The 26,632-nt window shown below is 36.0% G+C and overlaps 3 protein-coding genes across 3 annotated transcripts; 1 reads left to right on the forward strand and 2 right to left on the reverse strand.

The window, feature by feature from the left end:
* Window positions 1–451: 451 nt before the first annotated feature.
* On the reverse strand, window positions 452–5,967 carry LOC105383949 (protein Peter pan). Its single transcript, XM_048621889.1, has 10 exons — window positions 5,646–5,967; window positions 5,338–5,490; window positions 4,960–5,130; window positions 3,007–3,129; window positions 2,684–2,745; window positions 2,226–2,379; window positions 1,729–1,829; window positions 1,471–1,593; window positions 1,111–1,217; window positions 452–899 (listed from the first exon to the last, which is right to left on the reverse strand). Exons 1-10 carry the CDS (start codon window positions 5,829–5,831, stop codon window positions 484–486), a joined length of 1,596 nt encoding a protein of 531 aa, XP_048477846.1. The 5' UTR covers window positions 5,832–5,967; the 3' UTR covers window positions 452–483.
* A 947-nt stretch (window positions 5,968–6,914) lies between these two features.
* On the reverse strand, window positions 6,915–16,521 carry LOC105383959 (elongin-B). The gene is made up of 5 exons (XM_011554102.3): window positions 16,362–16,521; window positions 16,146–16,239; window positions 15,790–15,934; window positions 9,104–9,206; window positions 6,915–8,759 (listed from the first exon to the last, which is right to left on the reverse strand). The coding sequence occupies exons 1-5, from the start codon at window positions 16,362–16,364 to the stop codon at window positions 8,745–8,747; spliced, it is 360 nt and encodes a 119-aa protein (XP_011552404.1). The 5' UTR covers window positions 16,365–16,521; the 3' UTR covers window positions 6,915–8,744.
* A 531-nt stretch (window positions 16,522–17,052) lies between these two features.
* LOC105383970 (zinc finger protein 558) lies at window positions 17,053–26,214 on the forward strand. Its single transcript, XM_011554112.3, has 7 exons — window positions 17,053–17,635; window positions 17,828–17,958; window positions 18,155–18,287; window positions 23,979–24,149; window positions 24,540–24,656; window positions 25,010–25,736; window positions 25,931–26,214. Exons 1-6 carry the CDS (start codon window positions 17,254–17,256, stop codon window positions 25,726–25,728), a joined length of 1,653 nt encoding a protein of 550 aa, XP_011552414.3. The 5' UTR covers window positions 17,053–17,253; the 3' UTR covers window positions 25,729–25,736; window positions 25,931–26,214.
* Window positions 26,215–26,632: the final 418 nt, after the last annotated feature.

The raw sequence follows: 26,632 nt of genomic DNA on the forward strand, positions 1-26,632 counted from the left end.
AATGCAAACATCTAAATAACGCCTTATATCTCTGTTCTTATTAGAGCCAGAGTGAAACTAGACAGAAGAGAGATGCAGTAAATCAATAAGAACAGATATATAAGTTGTTATTTAGAAGTTTACATTTTCCATAGTACAAAGCTATAGGAAACAGTGTCCCAAGGTACAAACGTGTAACGTACCTTGGGTCAAAACAAGCATTTTTACTTTTATCTTAATTTAATAAAATCTGGCCACACTAAAGCTTTAGCACAAATACTAGTGATAATAGATTATATATCCTACCGAATAAAGAAAATTTCACATTAATATCTTAGTTGTACGCTGCGATAGCTTCATTCAAAGTTGGGGTAGTCGAAAATGTCCCTAGGTACGTTACGTTACAGAGAAACCCTTATTCGGGGGTGTATTCTAGTAGGGCCTTATTATTTACGAAAATGAAACACATAACTTCAACTTAACGAATATTTATTGTATTGACTATCATTTCCTGCCTTTTCCTTTCCCCTTACTATTATTTCCTTCCCTATGTTTACCGGCTTTATTAAATTTCCCTCCAAACACCTTCTTTTGTTTGTTGAACTTCTGTCCTGGATCTTTGCCCCTTTGTCCTTTCCCTCTTTTATCTTGATCTCTGCCTTTCTGGAAGCCTTTTCCTTTCTGATCATGGAACTTTCCTTTCTGGTCATGGAACTTTCCTTTCCGATCGCCAAACTTTCCTTTCTGATCTTGATCTTTATTCCTGAAGCCTTGGTTTTTCCCCTTGAACTGTTTCTTGTCGTGGTCTTCCTGGTTTTTGTGGAACTTTTTGTGCAGTTTCCTGTCGAGCCTCATCTTCTTGAAGCCTCGTACGGAGTTGTCGTCCGATTTACGCTTCCGAGGGTTCTGACTGAATAAATCTGAAAATGTAACATATGTGGTTATGAATATGAAAGTGACTGAGTTCCTGTTACTGACTTTAGCCTCTGGAACCATACTTTAACCATCTACCTTATCGTCATCTATAAGATAGCCATGTGTATTTGTGCAATAAGCATTTACTCAAAACTATGCCTGCACATTTCACACCCATCTCCAACTCTTTTATAAAACCATAATTACTACGCATACCTTTGTCCGGTTCAGCGCCGACTTCGTCCCTGTAGTACTCAGCATCATCATCGTCGTCCTGGTCCGGGTCAGCGCGCTGAGACTCCGCGTTCGCCAGCTCCATCAACCTGGACATTACGGAGTATAACTTTAGGGTGATTATCGATTGACAATTTGAGTCATAATACTGAGTCCTTATTCTGAGGTTTAGTATCTATGCTCGAAAGTGTTCTAAATTTAAACACGTCAAAATGCAATGTGCGTGAGTGGTCGTGCGAGATAGTAGACTTTTCGCATACCTACATATGAAATGCTCTGTAACGAATGGTAAGGAACAAATATTTTATGATATCTGGATGACTGGGAAACCACATTTCGCACCTTTGACTCTCGCTCATCTTCTTCTTGATTCCTTCTAGAGACTTCTGTTTGAGTTCTTCCTTTTCGCGCTCCTTGCGTTTAACATTCTCAGCTTGCTGTGCTTTCCTCTTTTCTTTCTGGCGCCTAGAATAATATACACAATTAAAAATAAAATTCTATGATCCAATAAGCTTCTTCTTAGCGTTCTAGTGATAAACACTGGGGATACTAGCGTTTTATATAAAAAAAGGTTTTTTACATAAAATAATAAGTAAGTACCTCTTTTCTTCTCGTTTCTTCTTGATTAATGCCTTTTCTTCTTCAGTCTTTTCGATGAGCTCGTGGAACAACACTTCACCATCCATGAGGCCGTCTTCTACCTGAAAAATAAAACAAAAGATCCAGATAATAAGTAGGAAAAATCATTCAACATAAAGTACCCACCATCAAGAGTGCAGTTGTATGCCATCAAGTTTGCAGATAAGTGATACTCATACCTTAGCAACTTTCTCATTTCAATAAATATGTTTATTTCTATCGCATTAACTATATTGAACTAAGTACTTGTACATTTTAAGTTTGATTTGATTTTATGGCCTATAGGTATTTTTTACCTATTCATAAAATCAAGTCCCGTGATCTCTCCGGGAAAGCTCGAAGCTTGGGTGGCTTAACAGCTACTCACCCCGTAGCTATTTCACGCATAATGCCCCACCTTAGAGGCTAAACACGGGAAATCAGCTCGCCACGATATATCTACAGAACATCAAATTTACCTTAATAAGCTGGAAGGAGATCCTGGGTCCCAACTCCACCAGCCTGATGGCGGACTTGGACTCGGCGGCGGCGCCGCGAGTGGCGAGCGACTGCGGGAGCACCACCTGCGCCGCGGGGTCGTCCTCAAACTCGCTCTCCGATAGCAGCGCCGCTCTGGTGGGGAAATGCGGGAGTTATTTTGGGAAAGTTAGAGACAACCACCAGACGACAGTGTACATATCGCGTACTTGTTTTGGCATTGATTTTAAACTCAACATGAATGTGACACTTATTACTTCGTAAATGTTATGTTGTTTAGTCTTTGTGATAGGTCATAGGGCCCCAGGTTTTGCAATGATCGCACAAATGTTTTGTATGTGATGCTTAGTGTGATATTTTCATGATTGAGTCCATAGAATCAACATGGCTGGTTATTTTTATGTTACGTAAAAGGTTAGCAAGAACTAGAAATACTCACTTGTCAAAGAATTCTGAGATGTCCTTACATTTGTTCAGGTTAGGAATTTTGCCTTGCACCATCTGAAAAAATATATAATTATTATATGGCAAAAATTTGTACACAGATATGGAAATCCAAGCCAGGGCACTACTCTTGAGAAGGCCCTCTGTTCCACCGAGCACTATAGGCCTACAACACAACATTTAATCCAAATGGACCAGAGGGATAGTAGTAATAGCCTAGCCTTTTACCTAGCCTAGACATTTACATTCTGCGTTACGAAAACCAAGGACATTATAAAACCTTTTTCCAGTAAATAAACACAAAAATATTTATCTCACCTTCTTAGTCCCCTTGTTGAGTCCGACGGGCGTGGCGCGGATGACGTAGTGGCGCAGGTCCACCAGCTTGGTGGCCGGGTTGTAGTTCATCAGCACGCAGCGCCGGATGTTCTTCAGCTTCACCTGATGGTTGGAGGGTTGTGATGTTTATTTATTTATTTATTTATATAAGGTTACACCAACAGGATAGCGTGTTTTGAAACTATACAAGGCCAGAACGCAGAGGTTGGGACTGCTCGCGTATATTTTCAAATTAAAATGGTGCCATGATTTACTTGAAAGTATACAAGGCCATTACGCACTAATCGCGTATATTTTCAAGTAAGTTGGGCCAAAATTATGGCTTGAAAATATACTGCAGCAGTTACCACTGCGTACTAATCGTGTATATTTTCAAGTGCCAAGCGGCAATACGAGCACTTGAAACTATACGTGATTAGGTACCGGGTAGCCCTTTTGAATTGTTGCTCTCTCTTTCTTTCATGCGAAATAGTAATAAGTCTATTGCTTTCTAAACATTGCATCATCATTCCGCACTTGGCATTGTTTTCGTAACGTGTTTTTTGTTTACACCGTACAGTTAAAAATATATATTTTTTAAATTAAATTGTAGAACTGTTGTAAATAGTTAAAATGATCTCAGAAGACGGTGTAGAACAATTAAAAGACAATTACGTTGAAATCAAATCTTGATGAAAAATATGTAATATGAATAAGTCCATGTAGCAAAAAGTCAACAGCAATTTTTTAAAACATTTAATTTAGTTGGTTATAATAATATTTTGATGTGCTGTTAAATGTCACTGTAACTTTTTCATTGCTCGTGAGTGTAGTAGGTATTACTCTTAATTCATATAAATAATAAGATAAGTATTAGTATTCTTACTTGCAAGTATGACTGCTATAAATATCAATTTATCAATCAAATTAGAGCTTGTTCATCTTTATTTATTAACATTCTATAGGTATGACAGGCATAACAAGTAAATTGTAAGTAGTCATATAGTACATGTACCGAAATAGTTAAGTAAATCAGAATCAGCATGTAGGTATAAATTATATGCGACAAGTACGCCAATCAAGCAATGTGCGTAATAGCATTGTATATTTTCAAGAACGATTCAGTAAATTCCAACTTGAAAGTATACGCGATTATTACGCACAAATCGTGTATATTTTCAAGTAAAATATTTTTTTTTTTCACTTGAAACTATACAGTGCTAGTACACTATGGGTGCGTTCTGGCCTTGTATAGTTTCAAAACACGCAACAGGATAGCATATATACAGGTTATAATATTATTTTATACAATAATTGTTCACGTACGTACCCCAATTATAGGTGAACACAACATTTATATTTACAACAGCTTACTTAAACTAACATGCAACTATGAGTAGATATAATAAAAACCTAAACCTAATTAACCCAAATGTAGGGCGTCCAGTACTTTATTCCTATATGAGCCGAGAGAATCATGATAAACGTCAATATCTTTATTTTTTCGTGAAGTCTAGCGTTGCGTGATGTTAGCGTACAGTGAGGAAAAGTTTCCAGTTAAATATTTATTTTAGCCCCAAATATTATACTTTTTACTTCTTGTACTATACCATCAGCTTGTGTTATTTATCCTGCTATGATTTACAGGTTAAAAAAAATTAATTTATGTACTTATTAAGGGAATTAGGTTACATTTGGATGGCATTCTGTGGAGTTGATAGTTACTCCTTGGAAGTTCCAGGTGTGGTAATTAGGTACAAACAGGTAGTTTCTACAATAGTTAGCAAGCTATGGTCTACTGATTTCAACTGCTTTCATTATGTATTATGCCTGTATCACATTACTTACATATCTTGGCCTGGAAACCAGGATACATCATAATAATCAGACTCAATTGCAGGAAAATCTAATACTAGCATATTTTTAACAATGAAAAGATACGAATATACTCACAGTAGTGATATTGATGGTGGGGAACATGTTCTGAAACATGGTGGCCATGAGCTTCATGTGCATGCCCTCGCCGGAGAAGCTGTTGAGCACGATCAGCGGCGCCTGCTGGAACGCCTTCTCTATGACGAACTGCTTGCGGAGAGAGGACCGCACGTCACGGGACAAACTGTACTGTGGGGATGAAGAGGAAAAGTATTTATTAAGGATGACTGTATAAGATTATTAACTACATTTCCTTTCTTATTTGGAAGGTTATAATAATATGGCCACTTATGTTAAAATGTAGAACAGGCCTCTATTGTTAAACCAATTATTCCATGATTATTTATAAATTAAAATGAAATAAACAATATTGCAAAGGAACATTGTAACATTTACCTGATGAATTTTAAAAGTAAGAGTAGGTCCTCTAGGTAGCCTGGATAGCCTGAAGTAAGAGCCCGCATCAGTTTCAGTGAATGACATCATGTGGGAGACATGGAGATATCCCGCTACTGACAGGAAATCTTTGATGGTGTTGTTTTTTCTTTCCTATAAAATGGTTATAAAATAATTTTAGATTGAAAATTGGTTACGCACTTGTAATAATGTAAGTATTTATTATATACATTGTAATCAATTCACACGAAGCATAAGTATTTTAATCTGAATAAGCAATTTTATTAACAGATTCAGCCATAACTTACTTTTAGAGCAGATGCCGTGAATGGCTCCATGACCTGTCTGAAGTCCTTCGTCAGGTCCTGCAGGTCCTTGCTGCAGTTTCCGCGATGGATGACGAAGGAGTGCGGCGCCTTCACAAGATGCTCAGGCTCGAGAGACTCCTTCGTCACAGCATTTTTCTTCACACACCGTCCTTTCTTCCTTCCCATAGTGAAGACTTTTGGCTACTTATGTATTACTTAACCCTATTTGATTTTACTGAATAGATCTTATTCAAGGTGTATTATTTATAAAATAATACTAACACGCTCTTTCTTCAAAATCAAAACATTATAGTTAAAAATTTTAGGTTATGTTAAAACGCCATGCATGCATTTGACACATGACATTGACAGGTGTAGGACACGTGTAGGACTTGTTTCTGCCAGTGTCATATTTTGGAATAAACCCCACATGGGTCTGTGGGGGTGAAAGTACCTGCATGTGGCTCTCTCGAGTGGAACCTTTGTGCATATCCCCAAGGTCTAAACTATCTTCGTAAGCTTGGACCATTTCCCATAACGCTGGTCCACTGCGGGTTGGTGGGTTCACATATGATCTAGATATACTTACAGGTTTCCTTCACCGTAAGAGCGATGGTTATACATTGTACTTAAATTAAAAGATCTCATTTGTACATATCAGCGCCGGGATTCAAACCCGCATCTCTGGCGTGAGAAGCGGGCGCTTACTTGACTGAGCTGGCACCGCTCTCCCTGAGCTACCACCGCTCTCCGGTGGACCGATAACTAAGACTTAATAACTTCTCCATCATCATAATCCAACCACCAGTCGACTCTCCCGCTAGTTAACACATGGTAGGTACTTTATCTCATTCCACACTACATTTACTTTTCATTTCCTCTCAAAAAGTTGCCCAATGAGTCTTCTCTATCCCTGCTGTTCTATTTCAGATATGCACTTCGCGTAGTTCATAAGGACTGCTCTAGGTATGGCATAGCTATGGTATGGCTGAAATGAAGAAGGGAGAGTGGAAACTCCCTTCGTAGCCATCACATTAGTTATAGATATACCTAATTGTCAAACCGCTACCGGTGATCAGCCTCCATCAATACCTACCTACCTACCTACATACCATTACACATGTTGGAAGATATTTAATAAGTTCGCTAAGGGGATGTAATGTAATTGGTAGGTACTTACGACAACGGCAGCTGCTGTGTTTTAATATTTTTTTGTTCTCTTCCCTTAATTTTTGAATAACAAGGCTAAAATAAATAAAACTCGGCAAAACAAATCAAAACAGCTTTATTTCCTGCTGGCATATTTGCAATTCTCATTGTAACCTGTACATGAAGTTCTACACTATTTGATTGCCTAACTGCCTGAATGGGTTCCGGTTCTGGGTCACCCCCATCCGACTGAGAACCTACTTTGCCATGCTGTCTCTATTGTTTACTTGGTATAAATGATATACAATTGTAAAAGATCTTTGACTAATTTGTGTAGCATTGGTAAACATGAATTTACTAGCCTATGTTTACAAAGTATGTAATAAGTAGTGCATGTAATCTATTCTACTGGTTTGAATCAATAAAAAAAACATTTATTTGGTAATATTTACTCTAAGCACCAAGTCTTTAAAACTAGGCTCTGAAATAGTTTACAAATAAATACGATCAAACTTCTTGGTGCTGCGTGCGATCACAAATTTTGCAACGAGGAACTTGCAATTATCGTTTTGTTCAAATCGCATGTGAAGGTACATCACTATTAACATTCATTACGGAGGTATAAAAGCGACTAATGTATCTAAACGTTACCTGGAGCTAAACCATTACATTCTATAACCATGCCGGCGTTCTTTACATCATAAGGGACTTGTACACTCCGTTAACTAACTCTACATAGAAGGTAGTCGAAACGAGATCAGTGATCCAAACGGAATTTCATAACCACATAATCTAATATACAAAAAGGCTGTTGATATTTTCATGCAGACTTAGTTAACAGATTACACACATTCGATATCAACTAAGAATGAGCAAATCCCATTATAGTTATATTAAAATTTAAAGTGGTAAGGCTAGGCTACTATTGCTATTGAGAAGACCTAATGGCGTCACGTGAGCCATTACAAAATCCACCAATCCGTCTAGTCAACATTTGAAGCGATATGACATGAATAGATTATGATTATGACCAAGGTGTAATAAGAATAAGTTAATATTTAGTGAGTTATATTAGTAATTTATTAGTGGAAATATTGATAGGCACAGGCCTAATGGGATCAGCGCCAGAGTAGGTAGATATTTGAGCTTAAGAAGAAGGTATATGATGCATCTTAGTTCAAATATTAATGAAATTATGATAAGTCATGGAGAATGTACAAAACTATTTTCACAGAATTGAAAGTATCTTTTGAAAATCATAAGTAAATATGAAATAGTATAGTTTATAACGTATAAGTACTTTCATTTCGGTAAAATACAATTATGATAAAACACATGAATACAAAGTGAGTTCGTTTTTTAATATGAGTTTCTTTCACACCGTGAACATTTAGAAGATTAGTTACATCATTAGAACATCACAAACAACTCGACAAAATACATTTAAAATAGTAAGTATGCGATAAAACCGGCCTTCTGAGACACTGAGATGTTAAACTACGAAGCTACTACATTTACAACCACGAAAACTCGATTCTGGAACTTAATGAATTACACACCCATTGGTGTAGTGTGTATATGTTGTTATCTTACACATTTACACACTTATTTAAACCCAACTCTTTACCAATTACATTAAGTTCCAAATTCAATTGACAAAACATTTACCCGCGGCAAGGCCCCACTTCAACTCGGAAATACAATACAAATAATAATAATAAAGACGAAAGAGAAGTGTTTTAAATAGCACATCAATAAATTGATAAATTATTAACAAAAATATGTTCAAATTCGAATCGAATAGTTTCTAAAGTACAAAAAATAGACATATGCATGTGTTGCCTGTGAGTCTGTGGGTTCGCCGAGTTCGGACGAAGATTACGAGCTATGTTACAAAACAACACAAATGTCGACTCAAGCGCAACAGTCTAATCCATCGCCGGTACGCGTTTAATGCTGATCCATCTGAAATTAAATATATTTACTATTAATATAACATAAAGATCCCGACAAATTGAGAACCTCCTCCTTTTTTTGAAGTCGGTTAAAAAGGCAGATCATATCATAACATAAGGGCATTATTATTTCATAAAATAACACTATGCATATTATATGCAAAAGATAGGGCTTTCATAGAGCCAAGTGCTAGACATGGCACAAGATAGAACATTGTGGAGAAAGTTCATGCCCCATGCTCCCAGACAGAAATAAGATTTCAGCACAAGCATTATACATAGAATAATAATTCTTTAGTTTTAGTTAGCTGCAACGTCGCACTTTGTAATTTTGCCATGTATTATTGGTATTACCTGTTCCTGTCCATTGGCTTCCTGAGATTTCATGACGTCTGGCAGATCTGGTGGTGACGAGTATGGAGTCAAGTCGAGAGCCTCAAATTCACCATTTTCCTTCCTGCGAAATATAAATAGTATTTTTAGTATGATTAAAATTACGGATTAAGTATCAAGTAGTATGAAGAATCAATAGTAAATATATTATTAGAAGAAAATATATTAAAATAATATAGCTGTAGATTTCCAAAAAAGTATTTGATATTAGCTGTAAATTTATTCTTCTAAATTGCATTCAATTTGTTTATAAGAGTATCTGAGAAATGAATGAACAACTTTGGTTTAGAAATGCAGATATCATTGTAACACAGGGGTATAATCGTGACAGTTCTGACATTGCGAAAAAGAGACGCTTAGCTACATTAAGCGTAAGAAAGAAACGTTAAGCTGTAAATGTTTTTTGTCCTTTTTGCTGTGGCGCCTGTTTACGTCAGTTCTCTTTGCCAAACAATGAAACAAATGAAAAATCTTTGCCAAACAAAGGCTGACAGTTACAACAAAATTTTCTAAATGCTATTTATTTTTGATTTGCTAGTGATTTGTGGGTGTTTATTAAGTTTAATAGACTATTATCATCACTTAACGAGTGTGTGACATGGGTGGGTGGATTTTGTTCGGTTGTATAGAGCATATTGAATGAAAACACGATGGAATGATGGATGAGATATATTTTCACATGTAAGCAGGCGCGGATCCAGACCTCAAAATAGGTGATGGGCAAGTCAAAAAAGGTGGTTTTGCCTTGCCTTGAGGTGCTTACTCATAGCATTTTTTTATGTTGGTAGTTATTATATTATGCTCAATGCAATTTTTCCTTCAAAGAAGCCCTCTGGATCAAATTATCTGAATAGTTAAATAATGAATCCTTAAAAATAATTGGTTATGATTTCTTTTACCGACAAAAGTCTGTGTTACGGCAAAATTTACTATTCAACGTGTATACGTTTTATTAATTATTTTTGCCGTTGATGTATATCAACTACACTGGGCCTTGGACCACTTGGCCCAAGAACCCAATCTGTTGATGGACGTCTGTTAATCTTTCACGACAAAACGATTGTAGATAACGTACACCCTGAACTTAAATTCAGGCGACTTTTTATTGGGGAATTCCCAGAGGAATAATTTTAAGGTGAAGCGTTGTAAGCGGGAATAGTTTAGACAAGTGCCAAGGAGGTAGGAAAGGAGAGGAGTTCCATTTTGGGCACCTATTAACCGATTCTAATAAAATTTAACACGTAAATATAGTTCTTATAACAAAAAAATATGATGCTGACCATGAGCTGATCTGATGATGGAAACGGAAGGCAGTCAAGGGAACTCTACGGTATATAGCAACTACCTCGTGTTTAGGCTTGAATGATGCGTATTGACTAATAGAACTGACTAATAGATTAAAAAAAAACACTAAAATATAAGAAATAATTTAAGGTTTACAACAATTCTATGAGACATTACAAATATACATAAGCAAGAACTATTCTTTTTTGATGTTGGTGCGGTGACAAAGTAATCAGAAGAAATATGGCTTGAATTATGTAAGTTTGGGATCCTTCACATAGTAGGTAGGTATAATTCAAATTTTGCGTCACTTTTAAATGACCGCGCGATGAGTTATGGCTTATGCGTATTTTTTATAGGTGCTTATTTATATACATATTTTTAATAGCCATATAAGGAAGTATTAGCTTTCTTATCTGAGGCATCATGCTCTGGCTATTTTAGATAAAACAAAAAAAAAATGCTGGTTTTTCAGCCATAACTTAACGCGCGATCATTTAAAAAAAGTGCTGCAAAATTAGAATTCTAATATTATGTGAAGGATCCTATACTTATCAATAGTTAATTACCCCAACAACTATCAAGGGAGGTTTCGAGAAACTTCGTCATCTATTCTCCTCGGCCATTCCTCAGAGCCTGAAGACTGAAAAGCCTTAAATTTAACCAGTGCGTCCTGCCAGTGATGAAATATGTTGCAGAGACGTGGACACTGACGGTAGGACTGGTCCACCTATTTAAAGTCGCTCAGCGTGCTATGGAGAGAGCTATGCTTGGGGTTTCTCTGATGGATCGTATCAGAAATGATGTTATCCGTCAGAGGACTAAGGTTACTGACATAGCTGTCAAAATATACAAGCTGATGTGGCAGCGGGCTGGTCCTATCTGCCGAAGAACCGATAACCGTTGGGGTAGACGAGTTCTCGAGTGGACACCACGAACAGGCAAACGTAGCATGGGACGCCATCCTGACGCTGGACTGACGACCTTAGGCGGGTAGCCGGTAGTGGTTGGATGAGGAAGGCCGAGGATCGAGTGTTGTGGCGCTTCTTGGGAGACGCCTATGTCCAGCAGTGGATGATTATTGGCTGATGATGATGATGATGACAACTATCAAGAGTTTGGCTTTTCCCTTTTTACACGTGGCGATGAAAAAGTTAAACCTACAAAATGTTGATGCCAAATTAAAAATTACCTAGGTACAACTAGGTACACAAATTTATAAAATAAGAATTTGATCATAATCTTCTCGTTTTCATAATAACTGTATCATAAAAACTAATGAATACGTAAATAGTGTCTTTTGGTGTAAACCGATCTTGGCATGACCGAAAATTTTATGGTTTTTGAATTATTTAACAACTATCCCGAGGGTTTTCGAGATGTAAAAAAATATTTAGCATAACCTGAAATCATCAGCACCAATATAATTTAAAAAAACAGCATACGAAAATCATTTAGTAACGAAATTATTATATTTAAATCCCGTGGTGTGATTTAGCCAGTCAAATTAGGTGATGGGCATGCCCATCTTGTCCATATGGGTGGATCCGCGCCTGCATGTAAGTAGATACTATAAAGTTTAACAAGCTTACATTCATCATAGTACTATCTATTGGCTCGATTTTAATATAAAACGATACTAATTTTAATACTGTAAGGTCTTTTAGTATCAGTTTTAAGTAAAAATACGAGGTACCATATCATAACAAATCACATGGTGTTGCAAGTTATTGAAAATTTATTTTACCCACAAATATTATAGTATGCAAAGAAAATACTAGAAATTGTAACGGACTCGGGTTGGGTTTACAAATGGGGCGCACGAATTCGGTTTTTGTGAAGATTGTATTTTGTAGAAGTCATTCTCCTCTTTCAAATGAGGTGCCTCTCATTGTGAGGAAACGTTCGTTTCGTTTTTTTCTTCTATGTGTGATTTCTTCTGTATAATATAAAGTTTATTGTATTGATACGAAATGCGTGTTTCCTTTAAAAAAAACCCCATCACATATTTGGCCCACGATTATAATGCTCATGCTCATCCATTTATCTCTGCTTCATAGGTTTCCGACAGAAAAAAAAATATCAAGAAAATGGATAGACATTACCGGTCGCACAAATTGGGAACCAAAGAAACATACAAAAATTGTGTTCGGCACATTTTGAAGAGCATTGTTTCGATTGGACGAAGACAATGAATCATACAATCCACTCAGTTTGTGTATATTAAATAATTATATTGAAATCAAATAAGTATGAGTAAAGTTTTTTTTCTTATATCGTCGGTTGACAGGAAAAACTCACTAAGGCTGATTTTTCAATATTCAGATAAATGTTATCTGGGTAATACAAACATTGAGAAACATTGAGACGCAACAGCATCAAAATTATTTCCCAGCAAAACTTTTATCTGGCTATTGAAAAATATGCCTTTAGTGTCTTTTTCCTATCAACCGACGATATACTCAAGTTTTGTTTTTGTTATTATGATAAGTTAAATTTCCCCATATTTGGGTTTAATTTTTTTGTCGGCAACATCTATGGTTTGAGTGAGAAAGAGAATAGTGCACACGGCGATTGCCAGTCTAGAGGTAGTAGGTCTATGCATTGTAATAATTTACAGACCAATCACTAACCACATGCCAAATGGACAACATTTCATTTTCTTTACCCTATATTTTTATTAGTTATTCGGAAAGTTTATAGAAAATTAGGGGACCCGTATTTTTTTATTTTGTATATACATAAATTTTTGCATGTTATTTTTAACTTTAAAGTTAATTATTTTAAAACCGCAAGTGACCTCACATATTAGGCTCAATTTTTATTTTTGTCTATTGCCTGAGTCTCGCAAAAAAACATAAATGACACTGACAAGTGACATTTAAACTTTGTTTACATGCCAACCAACAAATGGGTCATTTTCAAATGACCTTGATATTTCTGATGAAGGAAAGTAGGTACTTATCATTTAAAAAAATAAGCAGAAGCATTTTTTCAGCTGTGTAGGTGGTGGCATGCTCTGGGACATATTATATAGAGGTCATCTCTTAATAATAAATAAAAAAATAGTCAGAAAGTGTCAGAACAGAATTAATGAAAATGACCCAAATAAACAACAACGTCACGATAAAACGTCAACGTCAATCAAAAATGAAAGTGACAGTTACTTTGTTTTTAAATCTATAGGCTTTGATCATCAAAATGCATCGCACCTGATGCATGACGTCATCAGCACTTTTTCACTATTTTATGATTTTCTCGAAAATGATACATCCAAAAAATACAAAAACATTTTTTTTGTGGCCTTTAGAGCTAAATCTCGAAATGGTTTTCGATTTATAGCAGCTTTAGTTTTTTGAAATGTTGTCCATTGCCAATCTTATGTTTCAGATAACCTACTATGTATAAAAATGACCTTTGTCATAATAATGACAATAATCATGCACTTTGCTGATATTAATTTGTTATCTTTTATCTAAAATAATAAAACTGTAAGCTTCTGATAATGTTAGGATCCTGTTGAAGATTACAGGAAACTCCTATGAATAATTCCTAAGTATTATTTTAGTATGTGTGAATGAAAAAGTTATAAAACAGAATTAAATTTTAATACCAATCTATTAATAATTATTTAACCTTTTGCATCAAGTAGTCACACAATATCTGTCTTGTATGGACAAGCGAGCCTCTGTACGAAACGCGTTCTGTATGACACCTAGTATGTACTTTTAGCATCTTTTAGTAATCCGCTCTGTCCACAAATAATGTTAACCTATGTATGTTACCTTAGAAATGAAATTGTATGAGTATCTAAATAAGTAATGTTAATACCTATGTATAATTAATACCTATTGTTATATTCATGTTACTGATTTGTCGACCACGATTGTATTTAGTGTCAAGACAAACCCTTCAGGTTTAATGGCACGTAAACTTCAACAAAATAACTATGTTACACAATGTTTGGTATAAATAAATAAATAAATAATAGAATAAATAGATTCTACACAATAGATCTAGATTACACAGAATTCAACCAGTTAATACCTCTTGTATAAATGCAAACCAATTGCATAAATAACTGAATAGACAGATAGAAAACATTGATAAACATACAACATTGAGGGAAGAAGACAAATGGGTATATAATACTTACAAACCCTTCCTGGTTTGGCATTTGAAAGAAGACAGTTGATTTTAATCATAAGATATGTACAGTTCTCCCATATTAATAATGCGCATGCAAATCTTCGCAAACTGTCGTATTCCCGGAAACACCCGAATCATTGAATCGTAAAAGCACTTGCATTTTGATCCTTGTTCGAAAGAAATAGTAGTCAATATCATGTGACACATAATCGAAAACAATTTGGGCGGTCGGTGGCTGTCACCGATCAGTCAAAGGTCTCAAGGTCAAGATCAGTATTACTTTTGTGGAATTATAAAGAGCTGCAATTACACATCGTTCTTGTTATTTTTTTCAAATGTGGATTTAATTTCAACTTTAATTATTTTTGACGACGCCATATTATGAGGCACATTTAAGAATAAAATATACGTCACATTGATAGACTTCACTTAGCCAATAAAGCCACACCCAAAAGACCAAGTTGTAATTGTTATTGTAATTGTGAATGATCAGCGCTGTAAATACATTTGAACTGAGATTTTAATGTAAACCTGTGTTTTAAATCCATATTTATTCTTCTAACATAAACCTTGTGTTATTCAAACCTTATTTCATCCATATGAACACCAGCTTGAGCAAGACATTTGAAAAGTACTGTAACATTTTCGAAGTAAATTTTAATATTATGACAATATAATGAATTATCGACTCAAATTTCGTTACTGATAAATCAATATCTCTTTTAGCACCAAACACATAAATCTAAAAAAATGCATGAAGAAAATGCACTTAACCACTCTAAATACATATCTAAATACATGGCGTTCGGAAATACGACCGTTGCCGAACAATGGCGAAGATTTCTATGCGCATTATCAATTTTGGGGAACTGTAAAACAATTTGTTTACCATTTTTCTCATTGGACACATCAAGAGAACTAGCTATAAAGCTAGTGCTATGACCTGTGATACAGATCCAAAGGATCCTTCAAATAGAGTATAATTTCAATTTATCTTTATAGGTCTTCACTGCCCATAGTATGTAAAAAATCCTTCAATATGGTTAGATCAGGGTTTATGTAGGATTGAATATCTGTTTTGAGGTATTTCTGGCATTAATTTCTGCCTATATTAAAAAAACTGTACACTCAACAACACAACATGAGGAGGTAGTTACAGCTTGGCCCCTGCCATCTAAGAAGCATTTATAAAGAAATGTTTACTGTTTATTTACCTGAGAGCCAAGCCAATAGGTGCAGGGCATTGAGCCTTTGCCGTCGCCGAGGTGAGTCCGTATTCCGCCAGCGTGCGCTCGTCCTCCATCAGTTGACTGTCCTTGTTGAACAGCATCTGGCTTGGAGGCGCCACCTTCAAGATACCTGGAAAAATATATTGAGTCAAAGGGTCAGCAATTTCTGATGGGTGTTCATTAAAAACTGCCGAAGTTGAAAAAGTTTCGTAGAAAGTGTCTCACAAGAAAATTTCACACAAAAAACAGCACGGACTCGTCAATGACACGGCTCCAGTCCGCCGAACTTTATTATCACACCTATAAATAGCTATTTCTCGCAGCGAGAACCTCCGGCTTACCTTCAATCATTTTCTTCAACTCTAAAACAGTCGTTGTGTCTTTTGCATCGGTAAAAATGGTCATCTTTTTCCGCCTAATCATCAAAAAGACATCCTGAAAACAAATCGTATTTTTTTGAGGTTACATGTTGACGATGATTAGCATTTCAAACGAAGAAAAAATGTATTTGCTTTATCAATCTGGTTTAAATTTTCAATGTATGATCTTATTCTTACCATTTTGGGATTTAAAAATAAAAACTATTAACTAAACAAGCGATTATTTTCAATAAAACGCTAATATTTTCAGGCGTATACGAAAATTAAAATGACAACTAATAATTAGATGGTTTTCAATGCTCGTTTACAAAGTTTGAAAGTTTGTATTATCTCGGAAAGGGTATCCATTGGTTGCTTAGTACCAAAACTGGACATCAACCAATGGAGAACGTTTTTTTTTTCTTAAATTTGTTTTCAATGTACGAATTTTAGTTTAAAGGTGAGAATACATTATCACGAATCCCGCCACGCTGCGATGCGCATGATGCGAATAATGCTAGTAAAGAAGAAAATACATAAAAATTATGAAATTCATTTTTTTTTTAAACTTTTGTTGTTTATTTTTGCACTCAATGCGGCTAACGTGGAATCACATAGTTGTTATTATTCTGAGTGCACTGGTGTTTAAGTTGACAGGCAGGTAATGTGAAAGAACCCTAATGAATGACGTAAAATGCATTCTGAAAGTTTATCTCTCTGTATTTTGATAAAACTGGATAAACGAAATTGCAGCTAAAAAATAAAAAGAAACCCTCACAGATCTACTCCTTTATTGCATACTTATAATTTTATGGAAACCATAAAATGTTTATAAAATCTGAAATCATCAAGGTAAAATAAGGTTTATTTGACAGATCCTAGCTTCCATTAGTTTTTGATTGTCACATAGCTTTTTGCTAAATCGCTACGCTCATCACAAAAGATGTGTATTTTTGAATAAATAAAGTATTGTAGCAGCAATCGCGGGATTTGAAATGATCTACCTTAACATAAAACGATTTTTATAAAATAAATCCATTAGTTTGTTATGTGGTGCTTAAATAATAATTTTGAATTGACCTAACCTTACATGCTATATTTATCTGGTAAAGTAACAAGCATTATGAATCCTCAAGTTTGTGTCAATTGTTTTAACGAAAAAGCCGTAAATTCAACAACAAACCGACTAGTTACGGAGAGCTGTGGCCATGTGAAGTGTATAGATTGCCTCATAAATGAAAAATCTGGGTGCATTGCTTGTTTGAAAGAGAAGACAGTTCAAGAACATGAAAGAATTCCTGTGGAAGATAGCTCCTTGCCCTTACACGATGATACAGAAGTAGTCTCAACCAATACTAAAGAGTTAATAGAACCTCAGGCACCAGAATTAGACTTAGATCTTGAGAGTGGAGATGACATTGAGGAAGTGAAGAGGTTCAAACCAGACACCTCTCATATTAAAATTGAAATAGGTAAATTAACTAAGTTTATTAGGAATTTTATACAAATATTTATTTTAAGACATATCTCTATTGCAGAGTTCATGAGATCATGTTTGTGGAGGTCATCCTCTGGCTGGATATCAATATTTAACTATTTTGAATAATTATGCCCGTTATTGTATTGAAAATTCTACACCAAATTATCATGTTATTTATTTTCAGAGGATGGGAGGAAGCATTACTTTTGTACATGTTGCAAGAAGAAATTCCAAGCACGAACACATGTCTCGTACCATGCATACTGCAACGGACAGGAGAAACCCTACCGCTGCAATGAGTGTGCAGAGCCAAAGGTGATATTTCTTTCAAAATCTGTCCCCACATATTATGTATTATGGAGTTAATTTGGTGCCTTATAAAGGGTGAAGTATTGGTAAAACTTCTATCCCTTTATTCCTAATCAGAGCCCACAGTAGTTTCCTCTACTCTGATCAGTCATTCATTGATTGTATACTTTTAAACCAATCAGCACATCTAATTATCCCGCAGAGTTTTGCAACCCTAACACACTTCAAGTACCACATACGGGTTCATCGGAAAGAGAAGAGTTACTCCTGTGAAGTGTGTGGAGCAATGTTTGTGGAGGCCTCCAAACTGCAGAGGCATAAGCTTAAACATACTAGTAAGTAAGGAGAAAGAGAATAGTTAGGTCTAGAATCTCTAGGTCTTAGGTCATTCATAAAACAAGAATGCTATTCAAGTGCAGTATATGAATATACTATAAAAAGGCCTAAATCTGATGAAAAATTGGTTATAATGTATAACATAACATAAACATAAACATTTCTTTATTGCAACACAAATAGTACAATCTAATGTAGCCCTGGTTCCTAAACTAGGGTAACCTGTGTGTCAGGAACCAGTTCCTTCCATTTGGTGGATAATTCACATTGAGTTACAGTAGGTATAAACATTAAAAAATAAAATTACTTAACGTTATGTAGTTACTTATCAAAAATCTATAAACATATCACTTATTTATAAGAAATTCGAATGGCAGGTAGTAGTAAAATAAAATGGAACAGTTTCTTAAACAGTATGTGGTACAGTCAGGGCAAAAATTGCAATAGTTAAATATTCAACTGCTTATAGTGATAACTAGATAAACAAAATATATTAATTTGGTTAGTAAGAATAAAAGTGAATAGGTATACTTAACTAAGTGAAAAGTGCACTGAATATTTTAATTAGGTATAGATATAAATTTTGATTAAAATAAAAATACGAGCCATGTAGGTATTGTGTGTGAGATATGTGACGATCTGTTTAAACGATTTTAAACTTGTTAACTTTTTAAAGAATTGCAGCCAAATAATGCCTTTTGTTATTTATTTTATTACTTTTAAGAGATCTTCTGTAGTGTCGTAGTCGAACTTATTTAGCCACTCAATTATTTTGGTTTTAATTTGATAATTACTTAATTTCTTGGTTTTATATTTTAAATTTAGTTTATTATAGATGCGAGGTGAGGTGTAGGTATAGTGTCGTCTAGCAAAGACACTCTTGTAGTTTGGTACGGGGCATCTATTCGTTTAGTATTCAACGGTAGTGAAGGTACAGTTACGCGATGGTATCTCCTTAAACTCTGATATATAAATAGTTTACGCACACTGAGTACCTTGCACATGTCATATACCTTGGTAGTGGGATGCCTAAATGGTAAGAATAACATGACCTTCAGGACTACTCTTTGTGCTCTTTCCACTTCCAATAAGTGAGTTTTGCACGCTCCACCCCAAGAACAAATACAATATGTAATAATGGACTGACCGAGAGCCTTATATGTCTCCAAGAGTAACTTGATTGACGCAACAAAGCGAAGTGTCTTAAAAACAAAAATAAGTTTTCGTAATCTTTTCGCAACGGCTTTTATATGTGGAACCCATTTTAGCCTGTCATCTATAATTACGCCCAGGTATTTGATCTCATTAACGCGGCTAAGCTTAGAGCATTGGCACTTATTTGGATCGCTTAGGTTAGTCGAGTTACAAGGGTAAGAGTGAATTGTTAAGCTGAAGTTATTAGGTGGCTTAGATGCGTTGGTTTTGCTGAAACATAAGTATTTTGTCTTCGAAGTGTTTAGAGAAAGAAGACTGTCTTCTAACCACGATGTTACCCTACGCAAACCATTTTCAGTGGTTTGTTGAAGACTTTCCCAGGATGGGCCATTAAATAACAGTACTGTATCATCCGCAAACATAGTAATTTCAGCACCTGAGATATCCAGTTCAGCTAGCTGATTTATATAAGCTAAAAAGAGAGTCGGTCCTAACGTGCTACCTTGTGGCACTCCGTAGGAACAAAATTCTTCATCACTCGAAGTGCCACCAAGGTGGACAAATTGTCTACGTTGATAGAGATAACTCCTGAACCAATCTTGTACTGGGCCTCTTAAACCAAGAGTTTCCAGACGTTTGAGCAGAATCGGTATTGATACAGTATCAAAAGCCTTTTGGAGATCTAGAAAGACACCGGTGCATTTCTTGCCTTTATCCAGGTGCTTTGTTATTTCAGTTGTTAATTTTAAGACTGCATCTTCAGTAGAACGACCTGATCTAAACCCATATTGGTTGGTTGATAGATATTTATTATCTTCTAAGTACAAAATTAGCCGTTTGTTTACTATCGTTTCTAAAATTTTAGATAAAGTTGATAGAAGTGATATGGGTCTATAGTTGCCAGGAGATAGTTTGTCACCAGCCTTAAAAATTGGAATAACTACGGCGAGTTTAAAATTTTCAGGGAATTTACCGTTGGCTAAGCTCAGATTACATAAATGTGCAATGGGACTCGCTAGTACATGGACGAGTGTTTTAATGAGCTGTGATGATATTTTATCCCATCCAGTGGAATTTTTAGATTTCATTGATGATATCACCCTTCGTACTTCATCTGGATCGGTAGGTGAGAAAAACATAGAGGTTTGAGGTGGATTAATTAAGGTAGTTTTATTGGCTAGTGAACTTTCATTTTTATTGATTTTATTAAGTGTTTCAGTCGCAAGGTCATGGCCGATTGAGGTAAAGTACTGATTTACGGTATTAAGAGAGTCTTTTTCTGTGGCTTTAATTGAAAGCAATTCAGTGGAGCAAGTTTTATCTTTGGCTAAATTACAAAGTTCTTTAACAATTTTCCAAGTTTCTTTTGAATTTCCGGTATTTTTTTCAAGTTCCTTTTGGTAGTATTTGCGCTTCAAGGTTTTTATTATTTTATTGCATGTATTCCTGTATATTAAATATTGTGTTTTAAGTTCTTCATTAGATTTGTTTTTCTTAATTTTTAAGTGTAATTTATCCCTTTTACGAATAGATTTTATTATCCCTATAGTTATCCATGGTTTTAAAGGTTTTTTTCTGTTAGCAATTTTTGCACAGGTGATATTGGAGTTTACGCTATTTTGAATGTTTGATATCAACGAATTCGCTACTTCATCAACAGAAGTATTATTATAGTAGTCAGTCCAGTTAATAGCTTTAAGTGATTCTTCAATATTTTTTATGTTCAATTTTATTTTTTCATGTCTAATGTCCGGTTTTTTATAGTTACTGCTGTTTAAATGAAGAAGTACAGGACAATGATCTGTAATCTCATCAAAAACTATAGTTTTAGCTTGTTTGTTGGTTCGAAGCATAAAATGATCGAGACAGGCCTTGAGTCTGGTGGGCCTATTTATACCTTGTCTTAATCCATGGGAAGCCAACATAGTGACATAATCTTCGGCATGTCCTGACAAATTTTCCGGTAAAATATCGAAGTTGAGATCACCTGTTAAAATTATATTAGACGTTTTTATTTTATAAAGCATGGAATCTAGGGAATCAATGAATTGTGATTTACATGCTGAATTTTTAAACTGGGAAGGTCTGTATAAACCAACAATTGTTGTATCATTATTTAAGTTAAGTACTAAGCAGTTGCCATTAGAAACAACTGGCTCATGGATATTGTAATTACTAATTCTATCATTTATATAGATAATGACACCATTATTTTGATTATAAGATTTGGTGGTACTGAACGATTTAAAATTATTTATATTAGGGATTACTGAATCTTGGTCGACCCAACATTCAGTTAAAACCACAACATCTAAAACTAAGTCCAGCTTTGACATAAAAACAAGAAGTGAATCAAGGTTTTGATTGATACTTCGTATATTGGCACATAGAACATGCATTGTGGAAGCCAAAGATGCAGAATCTGTAGAAAGTAGTGATTTGATTGAATATGGGTCATCACAACGAATACACTCTACGTTTCCAGCGCATTCAATCTCGGTAGAAATATTAATTGTCAGTGGATTGAATTTTAATAAATTTTAGAAACGGAGCTAAGCATTTGGAACCTTGAAAAACATGGACCGATACAGAAGCTGAGTGTCAATGAATATTTACGAAATCGATTTAAGAAAGATTTGAAAGGCATTAAGTTATAACTACATACATTACTCGTATTGTTTGGTTTGGTTTTGAGTTTGCAATCGTTAGTGATTAATGTTAGTGCGTAAGGGGGTAAGTGTGTGAAGAAATAGGTATCAAAATCTTGTAAAAGAAAATTTAACCTATGCGATAGACAACTACTATTTAATACTGGTCACTTTTCCTGTGTCTTTAAATTTTCAAGATCAGTCTCATTGTTCAGACGAACAGCAGCCTGGCCGTCAGTCTTACGGATATAGATATTCCCGTTGCTTGTCCAACAGTATTTGTATTCATTTGTTCGAGCAAACTCTCTAGCCAGGAAGTGTAACCGTTTCATCTTGAATGATAGATTTTCTGAGATGTGTATCGGTACTGCAGGTCCATCAACACTTATTTGTGTCGTTTTAATTAAGTCTCTTTTTTCTTGCTTATATTTCTTGACAGAGCTGATTATCTTTTCTTTTTTGAGAACTGTAGTTAGTTCAACAATAATCGGCGAGTTTTTTGAGTTTCTTTTCTTTGTGCGAAACAGTTCTTTGATTTCAGATTTATCAATTGGGGTATTTAAAACTGATCCAATATTTTGTACGATTTTGATTAAGTCATCTTTGTTTTCGGTTTCTTTCTGAGGTATGTTTCTCACTTCTAAGCTAGATGATCTTATTCCACGCTCAACATTGTCAAGTCGGTCCTCTAGCGCCTTTATATACAGTCGGTCCTTCCTTTGTTGCTGTTCACAATTTTCTAACTTCATCCTCATTTCCTCATACATATTGGAAATGAATTCAATTGACGTTTTAATATCTTTATTTTGGATACTTATTTCTTTTATACTATCCTTGAATGTTGTCTCTAAAGATTTAAGTTTCTTTTCCTGATTTGCCATCATACTTCTCATTTCTTCCATAAATGTTTTCATTTCCACTTCTTGCACATCGCCCCGTGTCCGTTTAATTGGTCCAGTATTGCCTGCACGAGATGATCCCTCACCAAGCAGTGACAGGTCGGGCGCTGAGTCGGACATAGCCGGTGGCGTGCGGTTTAGCGGCATGTTGAGTTGTTGCGCTGACTGTACTTTGGGTAATGTAAAAAAACACAGGTAGTGAGTAGATGAGACAGGTCACAATATTCTGGCAGCGATCGACGATTGGGAACAAATCCGCTTTCCGTCCACTGTATCGTGACCTCTGAGTCAGAAGACGGCTAGTTGGTAATAATACAACTCACACTATACGTTCGATGTTGTAGGTGATTCTACTGGATCGCGCGCTTGTAGTGACTTCTTCTGGTTTTATGCACTCCTGGTAGTTTGACGATTTTAACTGATTTTAATTTAATTTGTTTATTTAATTTAAGTAAGTATTTAATATTATTTTGTAACCGAAAACACGTCTGTACTCCTCAGAGATCCGGGGGAAGGGGTATACCTACTTCTTTATGTTTTGCCCCCAGTTTATACTTCTGAACTTGTGTGTTTATAGTTTTGCCTTGATTTTTATGTCTCTTTACATAAATGTGCCTAATATTAGTATATTAGAGTAAGCATTAATAGAGGTTAAAATATCCAATTTTCTTTGTACACATAGTCATCTTCTTCTTACATGTCAGTGAACATGCGAATTTTTAAATTTGTCCAGACCAAAAAGAAGCAACTTTGACAGCATTCGGGTTGGCCTGGAGTAAGTCTTCCCGAGTGTAGGTGGAAGGGCACAGGGGGCGGTACCACATATCACACATATGTATACATACATAGTAAAAAAACCTTTCTATGAATTTTTGAGTGAATCTTATTTGACATTAATCACAATCATGATACATTCCAGGTTCTTTTCCTGTTTGTCTAAAATCATAGAACACAACATAACAATATTCCCCTCTATCTTTCCTTCCAGAAGTGAAGAACTTCCCGTGCCCATCCTGCAGCAAAGCCTTCAACAACGGGTCGGCGCTGCGCAAGCACTTGCTCACGCACTCGGAGGAGAAGCCCTACGTCTGCGTGCCGTGCGCGCGCCGCTTCCGAGACGGGTCCAACTACAGGAAGCACATGCGGAACCAACATGACGGTACAGTTGGACGAATTATTACGAGGTCTTCTTCTTAGAGTATTGTTGGTGAAAAGGTTATCTTGTCTGAAAAGTTTTCAGTCCCCGATGGCCCAGGGTGCACCAGACTTATAATAAAATTATAATATACAGTTGATAAGTAACTCGAGCAGGCTCTTTTCATGCATCCCAAGGTGGAGTTTGACAATATTACACACAATTTCATGCAAATAGAAATTTGCGAATCTGCTACTGAGGCGTCATCAGAAATGAATTTAATTTCTATATTTCAGTGGCAGGTAGGTTCTTAGGGAAGTATAAAAGCTAAATTGGATTACGTGTGATGGGTAGACATCCAAATGGTATATGCTGACCTTAATATAATGTTATAATGATGTATGTATATTCCAGAGCACGGCGCCTCGGAGCGCTGCGTGAGCCCGGGGCGGCGCGAGTTCCAGTGCCCGCGCTGCCCGCAGGCCTTCCGCTCCAAGAAGGACATGCGCCGCCACAGCGCCGTGCACACCGGTCAGTAGCAATACTCATTGTTCGCTTTATACTACTCGTGCAAATTAACAGTGCACTTGGCCAGCAAGAACAAGGGGTCGCGCTGGGTACGCCAAAACTAGTTAATATGACCTCTGGTTTTTGTCAGTCAGGTACACAGTTAATTCGCACGAGTAGTACTCTTGATCCACAGGCGATCGATGTGTGTGAGATAACGAGAGATCATTTCTTATACCCGACGTGGCCACTAAGGCCCAGCTATAACTTGTTAAACGGGGCAAAATACTCGTCTGTTTCTTCCTCGTCTCTGTATGTACCACACATCGCAGTATTTATATTTAAAACGGACTAAAAACTAAAATGATTGGTTTCAGATTCAAAGCCATTCCGGTGTAAAGTGTGCAACCGTCGATTCAGACGCAAGGACAATCTGGAGCGTCACATCCGCAACACTCACCCCGACTACGACACCACCAGTGCCATAGAGTACGACGAGGACGCGCTCACAGACCAGCCCGCGCCGCCCGCGACCACAGACCAGCCGGTGACAGCTGACAACACCAACGGCGTCGCGCCGCCAAAGCAGTTTGAGACCACAGAGAAAATCATCCTCGAGAAACTCAATCCACTCCCGCCATTATCCCCCGACGTCATCCAGCGCCATCTACAGTCGCCCGACATCGCGAAAGACGAAGACCGCAAGAAGGAGAAATCGTACATTCTAGAAGCGAACATAGCTCGCGAGAGCGTGATATTCGGGCCGAGCCGAGCGGTATCGTCTACGGAAATGAAGGACCCGAAACAGGAGCATGAATACGTGCATAAGATCAAGAAGCTGAACTGGGCCAATCAGAAGGACGTATACTTGCCTCCTGTAGACGCCCGTAAGTGCATGCAGCTAGCGGCGAAACCGTCACTCACTGAGATATGTGATGCGGCGCCGCCGAGGAATCTAGAGGTGTATAAGAAGATCCTCTACCTAGAACGGCCTGAGCCGGCCAAGAGAAACGGCGCTGATGTTCAGGAGAATGGAGGGAAGAGCAATAGTCCCGAGATGCATTGGAAGAGGAAGATGACTTTTAATATTAACTAAACTAATTGGTAAGTGATGCATATTTTGTACGATTGCTTCAAAGTCAAGACAATTTGTTAATTCGTAATAAACTTAATTTGGTAACTAAAAGTTGCTTAGGGATGATATCTGTTATGTTTTGAACTTTTTAAAAACAACCATATTGTTGTATACTTGCTATGCTGATGGTGAAAGATTTAATATTGTTATTTTATTGTTACAGGTGCCAAGCCGATTTATCATGGACACAGCCACTTGGTAAGTGCTGACTGAAATAAGTACATATATTATTATTAATTGTAAACCAACAAAATACTATTATAGTATAGTCATGATTTATTATTGTTTTAAATACATTAAAAAAATCTGTAATTTGTTCATTTATAATCGAGATATAAATCAATATCTTCTCTATATATTTATAACCCTGAAGTTTTATACTTTTTATTGTACTTGGATGCCGTTTTACCAATTTTATGCCTTATAACAACGACAGTAACCTATTGATGTATATGTTCAGACTGAAAGTTACTTCACATAAAGCCACAAGAAAATCAGTGTCATTTCACAGTCAATATTATAACATAATCACACTAGTTTGTAAGTGATCGTCAAAGACGTTTAGTATTAGGTTGCAGCTGTGAGTCTAATAAATACTTTGTAATCCTAGAAGGAACATTCTAATACCAGTCGCAAGATCTCACAGATTCTTGATTGTATTCTTAAAGAATCGCTTTATAATTGGCTGGATCAATTTTTTTATATTTAGGTAGATAGTATAGATTTAACTAGCTTTCGTTATATTTCTTTACTCAATTTATATCGATATAAAATTGAACACTATTTGATATTTTAATATGGAATAGAGACTCAATGCTTTGAATTAAAATGAAATGATATGGTTGCCAAAAAAAATGTGATAAAA

This window comes from Plutella xylostella, chromosome 6 (assembly GCF_932276165.1).
Source record: "Plutella xylostella chromosome 6, ilPluXylo3.1, whole genome shotgun sequence".
Lineage (NCBI taxonomy): Eukaryota > Metazoa > Arthropoda > Insecta > Lepidoptera > Plutellidae > Plutella > Plutella xylostella.